We start from the raw sequence: 16,773 nt of genomic DNA, 5'->3' as shown, positions 1-16,773 counted from the left end.
TAAATGTGTGTTGTTTTAAGCCACTAAATTTATGGTAATTTTTTACAGCAATCAAAAATTAATACACCGAGTAAAATCGAGCTCACAAAAGAAAGGCTTTTGCTATGTTTTTGCTGGATCAGGCGTTCAGTAAGTGTTGAATAAACGTTTCTTTTTGCCACTTAGAGCATTAGGCAGGCTGGTTCTGTCCTCTGTGAGCATGTGTTTACCTCCTATTAGGACCCACTCTTTGGGCTGTTGTCACTAGTTTCATCTCATCACTCAAACAGTCCATGGCCACCCCTGCTTCCAGACCTTTCACTGTAATCTCCCTTCAGTCAAATGCTCTCCACCTTCCCCTCTGCTTGTTCAAATTCTTCTCCCCTCTTGTGCACAACTTCAGCAGACATAAGTTGGTTCACCATTTAACAGTAATGTGTTTCCATTTTAATGATTCAAGCAAAAACTGTAAGAATTTAGGGTTTTTCTGAGGTCTAAATTTATAGACATTTCATGTTCTTTTGGAATCAACTAATAAGCAGTTATTCTCAGGTTTTTGGTTTCATTGCTTTTAATGCCCTACTTCTCAAAACATTGTTTTAAATGTGTGTATGTAGTTTTTGTATGTAGTGTGTGTGTGAATATGGCATAGATAAGTGGATATAATTATTACTTACATGTCAGATATTATGGTAGGTTCTACAGACTATCCTCTTTACTCCTTTGAATATAAAAACAACTTCCATAAGTTTTTTATTCTCCTTTTTGTTGAGGGAACGAAGGTGTAGTTATTTTAGATAATCCCTCAAGGCCATACAACCAATTGGCAGAGCTGGAGATGGCACTTAGATTTGTGTGACTTCAAAGCCAATGCTTTTTCCAGTACCCTAAACTATCTCCTCAATTAAATAAAAAGTTATGTGAAACAAAATATATATAGTATCAAAATATATGCAAACAAGTATTTCCCATTATCTTATATATCTATATACTTATCAAAATATTTATTCATCTTTGACCTTGCTATCTTCTCTTTAAGTGTCTATCAGGTTAGACATGTTTAAAGCTACTGATGCAAGTTAGATCAATCACAAATTCATAGGTGATCTTAGAAAAAACAAATTGTACCTGAGCCAGCAGAAAAAAAAAAAATGTGTTGCTTATGTGAGTGAGAAATGAGTGAATGAAACAGTGAGGTGATTGGTTTTCTGTCAAATTTCTTATACATAAAATAGCAAGTTTTTAAAAAAGTATGTGAGTCAAGTCAGTCAAGATATTGATTCATCTATCCAAAAAGAAATGTACAAGGGCATGGACTAATCATTTCATGCACTAGATAGACAACTATGTACTTGTATACCAGTAAATTTTATTTATAAATAGCAAGAGCACCACACCCTTACTTAATGTTCTTGTGAATCCAAGCTAAAGGGAATAAAACTTCCACATGGAAGTCACAGGATCAGATTCAAATTATACCTTGTATTTCTGACTCAGAATTGTAACTACCTAAGAGCTCTTTTATAATCTAAGTGAAAAATAATTTAAGGTCAATTTTCCAGTCTGTGTGTGCTTGTGTGTATGTGTTTTTAGCTGAACAGGTGTGGTCAGCAGTACGGTTGTTTAACGTAGGACTGTTGTCATGCACACCTATGGAATTTGGCTTACATAATAAAGCAATATAACAGACAATCTCCAACCAGCCTTCGAGATAAATAGAGAAGAGTCATCAGGCTACAAGCTGATGTTGGCAATACATACAACATTGATTTATAAAAGAAAGAGGATTAATTGCTTCAATGTCTCTGATTCTAATGATAGCTTCAAAGATGAGAACACTGCATCCTTGCAGGATAATCACTCTTAGTCAGTCAGTCCTAATTCATATTGAATGGAGTCACTGAGGCCATTCATTAGGTTTCTGTACAACTTGTGGGGTGCAAAGAACAGTTTTAGTAAAACTCTGATAAATGGCAAAGATTTGCATAAAGTTCTAAGAAATAAAAATGTTAGGAAAACACAAATTTGAAATTCACAATTAGGAAACAAGATTTGCTAACTGGTTTTAATTTTTAAATTTTTGAACTTTAAAAAGAAGTGGAAAAAAGCCTATTTCACAGGTAAAAATGTTGATAATAAAATACTTGCCCAGTTTTTACCATACAGTTATTGACCTCTGGTCAGAGAAGACTTATTCAGGTTTAACCTCGGAAATTCAGTGGTTAATAATAATAATGTTTTAATAATGATAATAGTAGTACAAATACTTTTTATAACAACAATAATAGTAATAATAGTAATATGAATGATAATTAAAATGTATCAAGTGCTTCCTATGTTCTTCCTTTGTGTCATTTAATTTTTCCATCAAGCCACATGGAGTAGACATCATTATTATACCACGTCAAGTAAATGTTTTAGTGGCAAATCACAGGCAATATCTGTTCTTGAAGAATTGGTCATGTGTGTGCCTTTCTGGAAAGAACAGGTAAGCAGCTTGAAAGATTTGGCCATGATCCTTCCTTCTTTGAATAATAAACCAAAGATAATTCAGAGGTAACTTATTCAAACTATTAGTCTTTTCAGAACACTTTGCAGCTAAATGGATAAGACCTTTTAGCTCTCCACATTTTTCAAGGTATTTTTGTTACACTGCATCTGAAATTTCATCTAAACCCCTTGAGGTAGGTGAGTACTGCTATCAATACATGGAAGAAAACATTGCTTAGTGATTAAGAGCTATGGTGTCAGACTGCCTTTGCTGTATCCTGACTTGTTTACGTATTACCTATGTGAATTCAAACAAGTGATTCAACCTGTTACTCAGTTTTCCATTATGAAAATAATAATAGTAATCACATCATGAGTTTGATATGAAGACTAAACGGAATAATGCAGGTAAGTCTTTTAGAACATAGTATGAGCTCTATGCATATTAGCTCTCGTTAAACCTATTTTACAGGTGAACGACCTGAGGCAGAGTCCAATGTCCAAAAAAGTGAGTGTCAGGCTAAGAATTCATTACCATAACATTAAGTTCAACATTGTTGCTCCTTCGCAACCCCTATGTCAGTAGTTCCCAAACTTGATTTTGGATCTCATGGCAAGCCAAAAAATTATTTCAAGGGATCCTTAAGCTCATATAAAATAATAATAATAGCACCTAACATTTATTAAGCATGTACTATGTATTAAGCACTGTACTAAATCTCTTACACAGATTATCTCATTTAATTCTCAAAACCCTATTTGATAGACATTATTAGTTTATCCCTTTACAGAGGAGGAAGTTAAGGCCAAGAATATTTAAGTGATCAAATAACTGCCCAAGGACACACAGAAAGTAAGTTCCTGAGCCAGGAATCAAATTCAGACAATATGGCTTCAAAGCTCAAGTCCTAACATTCACTTTCACTTACTGACTAATTTAAGTAAACAGATAGCATTTCACCCCTAGAGTTCATCACCCTCAAAAGCTGGACACACTACACTGCCCTTCACTATCCCACCATCACAAACCCCAGTGTTTTTTGTAACTATACCTTTTCACGTGTGCAACATGGACAACTTAAAGAACTTACATTCTCTCTTTGTTCTGGAGCATTTAAGATAAACTACCACAATATACCCAAGAGTAGGTTCATTAAATGGAATTACTCTCCTTCATGCCTCCAATTAGAAGGCCTTCCCTCATATAAAATGTGAAAATGCTATGTTTTTTTATTTTTAAGGGTTGTTTTTTGCATTTATATTTCTAAACTTCATTAAAAATGTACAATTTATGCTTCTTTATTTTGATTTTAGGTTGTAACCTCAAGAAACAAAATATATGTAGACATATTAACTTTATTTAATGCCTATTTAAATATATATGTTAGATTAGATGATATCCAAGATCCTGGTACTAAGATTTAATACTTCATTTTTTTTAATTTAGATTTTTTAAAAATTGGAATTATATTTACATGGTTCAGAAATTTTAAGGTACCAAAAAAATATTAACTTAATGAAGAATCTTCCCCCTATTCCTTTCTTCTATAGTCACACAATTCACTTTCCCACAGGCAACCACGTGTAAGGATCTTGTTTATATTTCTGGATACATTTACATAATGTAAAAATATTTGTACATTTACATGCATATAACTCCCCTTCTTCATTTTTATACTTATATGCCTTGTATGGTAGCATACTTCACAGATTCTCCTGTTTCAAGTTTTATTCTTTCTTTCTCTTTCTCTCTTTTCCCCTCTCTCTCTCTCTCTGTTTAATATATACACACATGATGCAGCAAGCTCAAATATATATGTATTTTTTATGAATGCTCCATACTGGTATTAAAAACTTTTCTCTTTCCATTGGTAAATGCATACTCTACTTTGTGAGTGAACCACAAAATGTAAGTAGTTCCCTGTTAATGGCTATTAGGTTGTTTTCAGTCATTCCATTACAAATGACAAATTTTGCATACGTGTGAGCGTATCATTTGTGTAGCACAAATTCCTTGGAGTGGAATGCTGGGTCAAAGGGCATGAGTATTTGTAATTTGATAAGTATCACTGAATTGTCTTCCAAAGAGTCTGTCCCAACTTATAATTATTACTCACTCATGAAAGTGTCTCTTTCAGTTTTCCATTAACACTGGAGAGAATGTTAGCATCTATGTTTCATGCTTAAATAAGGTTACACAATGCACATTCCGAGGATGTTTGCCGGGTTGCTCAGCACCAAAGTTAAACAATATAACACTTGATTTAAAAGAATAAAACCATGTCCATTAAAACAATAGTGATGAGAATTATGTTTTTTAACAGTTATCTAAGATGCAAAATCATAAATATGAATCCAAAAGTTCAGTGTTCTTGGAAGATAAGTTTTAATCCTAACAGGTCAAATTAAACATATTTTTCAGTTATTGAAAAATCTCAATTACATTAATGATTTTATTTCTATAGAATTATTAACTCTCGCAAGTAATTAACAAAACATCCTAGTCACAATTTTCACTTTAACAGCCTAAAAAGAAAAATCTCAAATGGCAGAGTCTCGGCCAAGAACTTTTTGTAAAGTCACTTCTACCACTTGTTGAGAAACAACTACATGGCCTACTTTCTTTATAAACATCAAGCAATGCAATTTGTCCAACCACTTTATGAAGGTTAATAGTATGAATCCAAATTTAGAGACCAAAAAACGGAGACTCAACAATATTAACTAGCTCAAGGTGACACAACAAATAAGTACTGGCAAGTAAGTGAATGGGTAAAAATTTCCCACAAATACTAGTCATAAAATAAATAGACAAAAACATTGCTGAATGAATGAATTAAATATGCAACAGATGTTTAATCCTGCTATAGCTACCTAAAGCAAATATCTTACCTCAAAAGCAAATGACAAAGAAGGGATGAAAGGCTTCACATGACCCAATCTACACAGCATTAGGAACACCAAGCAACGGAAAGTTTCCAGAACAGCTGCCTTAGGTCTGAAATAAAATATCATTTACATACATTAGCTTTAAATATGCTCTTTATTACCTGGTATAATTAATAGAGTGATATACACTTATTTTAATTTTCAAGAAACACATAGTATTTTAATATATTTGAGGAGCATGTGCCTCTGAAGCTGCTTGAGAAAAAGCATTAAACTAAGACACAAAATGCATCTTTTAAAGAAAATCTATTCTTTATCAATTTATTGCTTAGTTTGAGAATTGCTGAATTAGGGTGAAACATTTTCAACTAATAAATAAAATATTAGACAACTAAATTTCTAGGGTTTCAAGACTAGACTCCCCTCACTGACCCAATACCTTCAAACGTCATTCATTTAATAAATGGCTTCTTAGGAGGACTGACATAGTTAACGACAGTACTCTAAAATAATGAACACTCGAATTATGAAATACTGGGAACATGACAACATGTAGTTAAGTCTAACATGATAGGCAGCATAGATCTTTATTAAATATTTTGTGATGAATATTTTCGTTATATATAGTATTCTTGAAATTCAAACTCTAACATATAAAATAGGTATATGTATTTAAAATGGAGTTGAGAGGAGACGAGGGGAAGATGGCGTAAGAGTAAGACATGGAGATCACCTTCCTCCCCACAAATACACCAGAAATACATCTACACGTGGAACAGCTCCTACAGAACACCTACTGAATGCTGGCAGAAGACCTCAGACCTCCCAAAAGGCAAGAAACTCCTAAGGTACCTGAGTAGGGCAAAAGAAAAAAGAATAAACAGAGACAAAAGAATAGGGACGGGACCTGCACCAGTGGGAGAGAGCTGTGAGGGAGGAAAGGTTTCCACACACTAGGAAGCCCCTTCGCGGGCGGAGACTGTGGGTGGCGGAGTGGGGAAGCTTCGGAGCCGCGGAGGAGAGCGCAGCCACAGGGGTGCGGAGGGCAAAGCGGAGAGATTCCCCCACAGAGGATTGGTGCTGACCGGCACTCACCAGCCCGAGAGGCTTGTCTCCTCACCCGCCGGGGCGGGCGGGTCTCGGAGCTGACGCTCGGGCTTCGGTTGGAGCGTAGGGAGAGGACTGGGGTTGGCGGCGTGAACACAGCCTGCAGGGGGTTAGTGCACCACAGCCAGCTGGGAGGGAGTCTGGGGAAAAGTCTGGAGCTGCCGAAGAGGCAAGAGACTTTTTCTTCCCTCTTTGTTTCCTGGTGCGCGAGGAGAGGGGATTAAGAGCGCTGCTTAAAGGAGCTCCAGAGACGGGCGCGAGCCGTGGCTAAAAGCGCGGACCCCAGAGACGGGCATAAGAAGCTAAGGCTGCTGCTGCCGCCACCAAGAAGCCTGTGTGAGATCATAGGTCACTCTCCACACCACACTGCCGGGGAGCCTGTGCAGCCCGCCACTGCCAGGGTTCCGGGTTCCAGGGACAAGTTCCCCGGAAGAACGCACGGCGCGCCTGAGGCTGCTGCAACGTCACGCCGGCCTCTGCCTATGCAGTCTTGCCCCGCCCTCCATGCCCCTCCCTCCCCCCCCCGGCCTGAGCGAGCCAGAGTCCCCGAAGCAGCTGCTCCTTTAACCCCGTCCTGTCTGAGCCAAGAACAGAAGCCCTCCGGCGACCTACACACAGAGGCGGGGCCAAATCCAAAGCTGAGACCCAGGAGCTGTGAGAACAAAGAAGAGAAAGGGAAATCTCTCACAGCAGCCTGAGGAGCAGCGGATTAAATCTCCACAATCAACTTGATGTACCCTGCATCGGTGGAATACCTGAATAGACAACGAATCATCCCAAATTGAGGAGGTGGACTTTGAGAGCAAGATTTATGATTTTTTCCCCTTTTCCTCTTTTTCTGAGTGTGTATGTGTATGCTTCTGTGTGAGATTCTGTCTGTATAGCTTTGCTTCCACCATTTGTCCTAGGGTTCTATCTGTCCGTTTTTTTTCTTAATAATTATTTTTATTTTAATAACTTTATTATATTTTGTTTATTTTATTTTACTTTATCTTCCTTCTTTCTTTCCTTCCTTCCCTCTTTCTTTCTTTCTTTCTTTCTTTCTTTCTACTTCTACTAATTCTTTCTTTCTACTTTTCCTCCCTTTATTCTGAGCCATGTGGCTGAAAGGCTCTTGATGATGCAGCCAGTAGTCAGTGCTGTGCCTCTGAGGTGGGAGAGCCAATTTCAGGACACTGGTCCACAAGAGACCTCCCAGCTCCACATAATATCAAACGGCGAAAATCTCCCAGAGATCCCCATCTCAACACCAGCACCCAGCTTCACTCAACAACCAGCAAGCTACAGTGCTGGACACCCTATGCCAAACAACTAGCAAGACAGGAACACAACCCCACCCACTAGCACAGAGGCTGCCTAAAATCATAATAAGTCCAAAGACACCCCAAAACACACCACCAGATGGGGACCTGCCCACCAGAAAGACGAGATCCAGCCTCATCCACCAGAACACAGGCACTAGTCCCCTCCACCAGGAAGCCTACACAACCCACTGAACCAACCTTAGCCACTGGGGACAGACACCAAAAACAACGGGAACTATGAACCTGCAGCCTGCAAAAAGGAGACCCCAAACACAGTAAGATAAGCACAATGAGAAGACAGAAAAACACACAGCAGTTGAAGGAGCAAGATAAAAACCCACCACACCTAACAAATGAAGAGGAAATAGGCAGTCTACCTGAAAAAGAATTCAGAATAATGATAGTAAAGATGATCAAAAATCTTGAAAATAGAATAGACAAAATGCAAGAAACATTTAACAAGGACCTAGAAGAACTAAAGATGAAACAAACAGCAATGAACAACACAATAAATGAAATTAAAAATACTCTAGATGGGATCAATAGCAGAATAACTGAGGCAGAAGAACGGATAAGTGACCTGGAAGATAAAATAGTGGAAATAACTACTGCAGAGCAGAATAAAGAAAAAAGAATGAAAAGAACTGAAGACAGTCTCAGAGACCTCTGGGACAACACTAAATGCACCAACATTCGAATTATAGGAGTTCCAGAAGAAGAAGAGAAAAAGAAAGGGACTGAGAAAATATTTGAAGAGATTATAGTTGAAAACTTCCCTAATATGGGAAAGGAAATAGTTAATCAAGTCCAGGAGGCACAGAGAGTCCCATACAGGATAAATCCAAGGAGAAACACACCAAGACACATATTAATCAAACTGTCAAAAATTAAATACAAAGAAAACATTAAAAGCAGCAAGGGAAAAACAACAAATAACACACAAGGGAATCACCATAAGGTTAACAGTTGATCTTTCAGCAGAAACTCTGCAAGCCAGAAGGGACTGGCAGGACATATTTAAAGTGATGAAGGAGAAAAATCTACAACCAAGATTACTCTACCCAGCAAAGATCTCATTCAGATTTGATGGAGAAATTAAAACCTTTACAGACAAACAAAAGCTCAGAGAGTTCAGCACCACCAAACCACCTTTACAACAAATGCTAAAGGAACTTCTCTAGGCAAGAAACACAAGACAAGGAAAAGACCTACAATAACAAACCCAAAACAATTAAGAAAATGGGAATAGGAACATACATATTGATAATTACCTTAAATGTAAATGGATTAAATGCTCCCACCAAAAGACACAGATTGGCTGAATGGATACAAAAACAAGATCCATATATATGCTGTCTACAAGAGACCCACTTCAGACCTAGAGACACATACAGATTGAAAGTAAGGAGATGGAAAAAGATATTCCATGCAAATGGAAATGAAAAGAAAGCTGGAGTAGCAATACTCCTATCAGACAAAATAGACTTTAAAATAAAGACTATTAGAAGAGATAAAGAAGGACACTACATAATGATCAAGGGATCGATCCAAGAAGAAGATATAACAATTGTAAATATTTATGCACCCAACATAGGAGCACCTCAATACATAAGGCAAATACTAACAGCCATAAAAGGGGAAGTGGAGAGTAACACATTCATAGTAGGGGACTTTAACACCCCACTTTCACAAATGAACAGATCATCCTAAATGAAAATAAATAAGGAAACACAAGCTTTAAATGAGACATTAAACAAGATGGACTTAATTGATATTTATAGGACATTCCATCCAAAAACAACAGAATACACATTTTTCTCAAGTGCTCATGGAACATTCTCCAGGATAGATCATATCTTGGGTCACAAATCAAGCCTTGGTAAATTTAAGAGAATTGAAATGGTATCAAGTATCTTTTCTGACCACAATGCTATGAGACTAGATATCAATTACAGGAAAAGATCTGTAAAAAATACAAACATATGGAGGCTAAACAATACACTACTTAATAACGAAGTGATCACTGAAGAAATCAAAGAGGAAATCAAAAAATACCTAGAAACAAATGACAATGGAGACACGATGACCCAAAACCTATGGGATGCAGCAAAAGCAGTTCTAAGAGGGAAGTTTATAGTTTAAGAAACAGGAAACATCTCGAATAAATAACCTAACCTTGCACCTAAAGCAATTAGAGAAAGAAGAACAAAAATACCCAAAGTTAGCAGAAGGAAAGAAATCATAAAAATCAGATCAGAAATAAATGAAAAAGAAATGAAGGAAACGATAGCAAAGATCAATAAAACTAAAAGCTGGTTCCGTGAGAAGATAAATAAAATTGATAAACCATTAGCCAGACTCATCAAGAAAAAAAGGGATAAGACTCAAATCAATAGAATTAGAAATGAAAAAGGAGAAGTAACAACTGACACTGCAGAAATACAAAAGATCATGAGAGATTACTAAAAGCAACTCTATGCCAATAAAATGGACAACCTGGAAGGAATGGACAAATTCTTAGAAATGCACAATCTGCCAAGACTGAATCAGGAAGAAATAGAAAATATGAACAGACCAATCACAAGCACTGAAATTGAAAGTGTGATTAAAAATCTTCCAACAAACAAAAGCCCAGGACCAGATGGCTTCACAGGGGAACTCTATCAAACATTTAGACAAGAGCTAACACCTATCCTTCTCAAACTCTTCCCAAATATAGCAGAGGGAGGAACACTCCCAAACTCATTCTAAGAGGCCACCATCACCTTGATACCAAAACCAGGCAAGGATGTCACAAAGAAAGAAAACTACAGGCCAATATTACTGATGAACATAGATGCAAAAATCCTCAACAAAATACTAGCAAACAGAATCCAACAGCACATTAAAAGGATCATACACCATGATCAAGTGGGGTTTATCCCAGGAATGCAAGGATTCTTCAATATATGCAAATCAATCAACGTGATACACCATATTAAAAATTGAAGGAGAAAAACCATATGATCATCTCAATAGATGCAGAGAAAGCTTTCGACAAAATTCAACACCGCTTTATGATAAAAACCCTGCAGAAAGTAGGCATAGAGGGAACTTTCCTCAACATAATAAAGGCCATATATGACAAACCCACAGCCAACATTGCCCTCAATGGTGAAAAACTGAAAGCATTTCCACTAAGATCAGGAACAAGACAATGTTGCCCACTCTCACCACTATTATTCAACATAGTTTTGGAATTTTTAGCCACAGCAATCAGAGAAGAAAAAGAAATAAAAGGAATCCAAATTGGAAAAGAAGAAGTAAAGCTGTCAGTGTTTGCAGATGACATGATACTATACATAGAGAATCCTAAAGATGCTACCAGAAAACTACTAGAGCTAATCAATGAATTTGGTAAAGTAGTAGGATACAAAATTAATGCACAGAAATCTCTTGCAATCCTATACACTAATGATGAAAAATCTGAAAGTGAAATCAAGAAAACACTCCCATTTACCATTGCAACAAAAAGAATAAAATATCTAGGAATAAACCTACCTAAGGAGAGAAAAGAACTGTATGCAGAAAATTATAAGACACTGATGAAAGAAATTAAAGATGATACAAATAGATGGAGAGATAAACCATGTTCCTGGATTGGAAGAATGAACATTGTGAAAATGACTTTACTACACAAAGCAATCTACAGATTCAATGCAATCCCTAACAAAGTACCACTGGCATTTTTCACAGAACTAGAACAAAAAATTTCATAATTTGTATGGAAACAGAAAAGACCCTGAATAGCCAAAGCAATCTTGAGAATGAAAAATGGAGCTGGAGGATCAGGCTCCCTGACTTCAAAGTATACTACAAAGCTACAGTAATCAAGACACTATGGTACTGGCACAAAAACAGAAAGACAGATCAATGGAACAGGATAGAAAGCCCAGAGATAAAACCACGTACATATGGTCACCTTATCTTTGATAAAGGAGGCAGGAATGTACAGTGGAGAAAGGACAGCCTCTTCAATAAATGGTGCTGGGAAAACTGGACAGGTATATGTAAAAGTATGAGATTAGATCACTCCCTAACACCATACACAAAAATAAACTCAAAATGGATTAAAGACCTAAATGGAAGGCCAGAAACTGTCAAACTCTTAGAGGAAAACATAGGCAGAATACTCTATGACATAAATCACAGCAAGATCCTTTTTGACCCACCTCCTAGAGAAATGGAAATAAAAACAAAAATAAACAAATGGGACCTAGTGAAACTTAAAAGCTTTTGCACAGCGAAGAAAACCATAAGCAAGACCAAAAGACAACCCTCAGAATGGGAGAAAATATTTGCAAATGAAACAACTGACAAAGGATTAATCTCCAAAATTTATAAGCAACTCATGCAGCTCAATAACAAAAAAACAAACAACCCAATCCAAAAATGGGCAGAAGACCTAAATAGACATTTCTCCAAAGAAGACATATAGACTGCCAACAAACAGATGAAAGAATGCTCAACATTATTAATCATTAGAGAAATGCAAATGAAAACTACAATGAGATATCATCTCACACCAGTCAGAATGGCCATCATCAAAAAATCTAGAAACAATAAATGCTGGAGAGGGTGTGGAAAAAAGGGAACACTCTTGCACTGCTGGTGGAAATGTGAATTGGTACAGCCACTAGGGAGACCAGTATGGAGGTTCCTTAAAAAAATTACAAATAGAACTACCATATGACCCAGCGATCCCACTACTGGGCATATACCCTGAGAAAACCATAATTCAAAAAGAGTCATGCACCAAAATGTTCATTGCAGCTCTATTTACAATAGCCCGGAGATGGAAACAACCTAAGTGTCCATCATTGGATGAATGGATAAAGATGTGGCACATACATACAATGGAATATTACTCAGCCATAAAACGAAACAAAATTGAGCTATTTGTAATGAGGTGGAAAGACCTAGAGTCTGTCATACAGAGTGAAGTAAGTCAGGAAGAGAAAGACAAATACCGTATGCTAACACATATAAACGGAATTTAAGAAAAAAAAATGTCATGAAGAACCTAGGGGTAAGACAGGAATAAAGACACAGACCTACTAGAGAATGGACTTGAGGATATGGAGAGGGGGAAGGGTAAGCTATGCCAAAGCAAGAGAGAGGCATGGACATATATATACACTACCAAACGTAAGGTAGATAGCTAGTGGGAAGCAGCCGCATAGCACAGGGAGATCAGCTCAGTGCTTTGTGACCACCTGGAGGGGTGGGATAGGGAGGGTGGGAGGGAGGGAGACGTAAGAGGGAAGAGATATGGGAACATATGTATATGCATAACTGATTCACTTTGTTATAAAGCAGAAACTAACACACCATTGTAAACCAATTATACTCCAATAAAGATGTAAAAAATAAATAAATAAATAAATAAAAATTTAGCACTAAGTTAAAAAAAAAGTAGAGATTATATTTCTGAACCATGGTTATTGTAAGAATTCTGCTGAATGAGAAAATTTTTCAAAAGCAATAAAGAATTTATAACCTTATAAATGTAAACAATAAATATATGCAAAATATGATGGTGATGATGATGACATAAGACTGAGTAAAGTAGTTTTATGACTATAAAAAAAGAAAATAAATAAATAAATAAATAAAATGCACTTGAGGGCCACACAGATAGGCATTAATAAATTGCCTTATAATAATAGGAATGAACAGGTACTTTATCGGATTAAAATAGACTTCATATAATAGTCAACCAACATTTGTTGTATAATTAAATATTTTCATAAAAGACAAATGGTATTTTTATGAAAGATGAATTTTCTAATAAAATATTACTGAATTAATGTCATTATAATAAAACTGTATTTTATTTAGTTAATTTAGAATATAGAGGTAACAAAAAAAGTATAAAAAAATCTAAAACAGTGTATTTATTAAGCTTAAAAAATTCTTCTGCCATCAATTATGACATGTTGTAGACTTTCCTGGTGGCGCAGCTGTTAAGAATCCGCCTGCCAATGCAGGGGACACGGGTTCGAGCGCTGGTCCAGGAAGATCCCACATGCCACGGAGCAACTAAGCTGGTGCGCCACAACTACTGAGCCTGCGCTCTAGAGCCCACAAGCCACAACTACTGAGCCCACGTGCCAGAACTACTGAAGCCCACACACCCAGAGCCCGTGCTCCACCACAAAAGAGAAGCCACCACAATGAGAAGCCTGCTCACCACACCGAAGAGTGGCCCCCGCTCGCCACAACTAGAGAAAAGCCTGCGCGCAGCAATGAAGATGCAACACAGTCCAAAATAAATAAATAATTAAATAAAATTAAAAAAAATTATGTCATGTTGTTTCTATAAAATTGCATATAACATTTTTGTGCAAAAATAGACAACACATTTCTACCAGATAATTTAAACTCAGTTAAAACAGGGTGACAGTTTATGATTCATTTGCATCCAAGTAATGTGATTTTTGTGTATGTGAAAAAAAAGTTAAGAATTTTTTTCCCTTGTAAAATAATCTTATTTCATTACTGTAAACTATTATTTTTTAAACTGATATTTGGGTAATTTTCAGTGATAAAACAGAAAATAAAATTTCTAATTTAAAACACATTTATTTTTATTAATTCTGTTCTATCATTTACTGTTTATATTGTGAAATGAAACATACATAGGGAGTACACAAAACAGAAATATGCAGCTCAATGATTTTCAACAAATAAACAACCATATAACCACTACTCAATAGTAACCCCCCCAAAGACATCTCACCTCCTCAATATTTCCACCCTCCCTCTGTTGCAAAAAGAATCACAACCTGTTAGTTTATCATTTATGCCAATCATACCATTTCTTGCTCTTTTACTTATACTTTTATTGCTTTAGCATAAATTTCTAAAAACTGTTCTTTACTCTTATCTTTTTTTTTTACTTTTTGTAAATGAAATTATATTGTGTGCACCTTTTTGTATTTAGCATCTTTCAGTCAGTGTTGTTAGTGAGATACATCTACGATTCTGCATGCAGCAGTAGCTCATTCTTCACTCGTGCATAGTATTCCATTGTGTGAACATACGAATATTCATGCATCCATTCACCTTGTGAAGGACATTTGGATTGTTGGCCACATTTGTTTATTAGGAACAATGCTTTCTGAACATTCTTTCACGTGATTTTGGGGTGCATTGTTAGTATATATCTGGAATTGAATGGTCGGGTTTTAGCGTATGTGTGTGTGTGTATATATATATATGTATATATATATATACACAAACACACACACACACACATATATTCAAATTTAGTAAAATTCTCAAATAGTTTTTCAAATTAGGTATCACAATATAAACTGCCTCCTTCAGGGTGTGAGCATTCCAACAGGTGGTATTGTCAATTCTTTTAATTTTAGCCATTTGTGATACAAGGTCTTTGTTGCTTATAAAAATTGGCAAATACCATCTCCTACCTGCGAATTTTACTTTTGTACTGTCTTAATAAGAGTTAATTTTTGAAGAACTGACTTTCGTAGTATTATTCTAATCTAATTCATCAGCTTTATCTATGTGATTAGGGACTTCTGTGGACCATTTAATATTTTTACCTACTCCAAGTTTATACAGATATGTTACTATACCATCTGCTGGAATCTGTACTGGCTTTCCTCTCACTTTTAAATCTGCAATCCCCTGACCCCAGAATTAATTTTTTATGGTGTGAAATATTGGTCAAGTTTATTTTTCTTATTCCTATGTGGAAATTCAGTTTTACTAAGACCATGAAAAGACAGCATTTTCCCGTAGCTCTGCAGGGACACCTTTGTCACAAATCAAGTCCATATATATGCATAGATCTGTTTCTAGGTTCTCTGTTCTAATATTTGTGCCAATAAAACATGTCTAATTACTGTAGCTTTATAATACATCTTGATAGCCAGTAACTCAACTCCTGCCATTGTAAAAAAATCTCAAGATTGTGCTATTATTGTGCCTTTGCATTTCCATATACATGTATTTTAGAAAGATCCTGTCAAATTCCACAAAGAAGAGACCTTTTATAATTTTAATTCAAATTGCACTGAATATGTAAATCAATTGCTGAAATTATAATCTTTACAATATTGAGGATTCTAGTTTATGAATAGTTATCTCTCCAATTTTAAAAATTCTTTATTTTTCACAGTATTTCAATAGTTCTATAGTGTAGTTTAGAGATTTTGTACTCATTTTGTTAGGATTGATTTCTCTTGGTATTTGATATATTTGATGCTATTGCATAAAGTTTTATATTTCCTAGTACATAAAAATATCATTGATGATAATTTCTTTAAAGCTTTTCTGAAATTCATCCATTAATTTGAATAAATTCCCTATAGATTCCTTAGATTTTCTAATTAATTCACTAATTAGATTTTAGATTAATTAACATAAATTAATTTTCTAATTAATTTATTAATTCCTTTCAAATCCTCATGGCTTTTCTTTCTTTCTCTTGCCTTTCTCCACTGAGAGTTTCCAGCCCAGTGTTAAATAACGAGCATATTTAACTGCTTCTCAGTTTCAAAGGAAAATTTTCAACATTTCACTATCAGATGTGAAGCCTGCTATAGAAATTTGTATAAACAGTTTTTACTTCACCTACATTTTTGCTGGATATAGAATTATAGGTTAGCAGTAATTTTCTTTCAGCACTTTAAAAATACCATTTCATTCTCTTCTGGCTTCCTTTGCACAATGGCATACCTATATCTCAGTATGAGTTCCTAAATAAGGCCAGAGGAAGGGGAGACTTTATATAAATATATACAATAAGAATAACTTAATGTATCATAGGATATATTGTGATAAAATCAATAGCTTGCTTATTTGGCCTATTTATTTGTATCCACGGAAACAAAAAAACTTCATTAAAAACATAAAACTATGCTATTGTTATTGGCTGATTGATAATTTTACTACGTATATGGAACCAACAGAACTGTGATCTTTAAAATGTGAT

At 35.7% G+C, this 16,773-nt stretch overlaps 1 protein-coding gene across 1 annotated transcript in view; it reads right to left on the bottom strand.

The window, feature by feature from the left end:
* The window catches only part of AGMO (alkylglycerol monooxygenase), a gene marked incomplete at both ends in the record, with an annotated part of 343,447 nt that overhangs the window by 153,801 nt on the left and 172,873 nt on the right, over positions 1-16,773 (bottom strand). The window contains one exon of the mRNA XM_079711695.1: positions 5,362-5,467. Coding sequence (XP_079567821.1) covers positions 5,362-5,467 — 106 coding nt within the window. The remainder of the gene's footprint in view (positions 1-5,361; positions 5,468-16,773) is intronic.

Source organism: Hyperoodon ampullatus (assembly GCF_949752795.1).
Source record: "Hyperoodon ampullatus genome assembly, chromosome: 9".
Classification (NCBI taxonomy): Eukaryota; Metazoa; Chordata; class Mammalia; order Artiodactyla; family Ziphiidae; genus Hyperoodon; species Hyperoodon ampullatus.
This window is presented reverse-complemented; position numbering and strand designations above follow the sequence as displayed.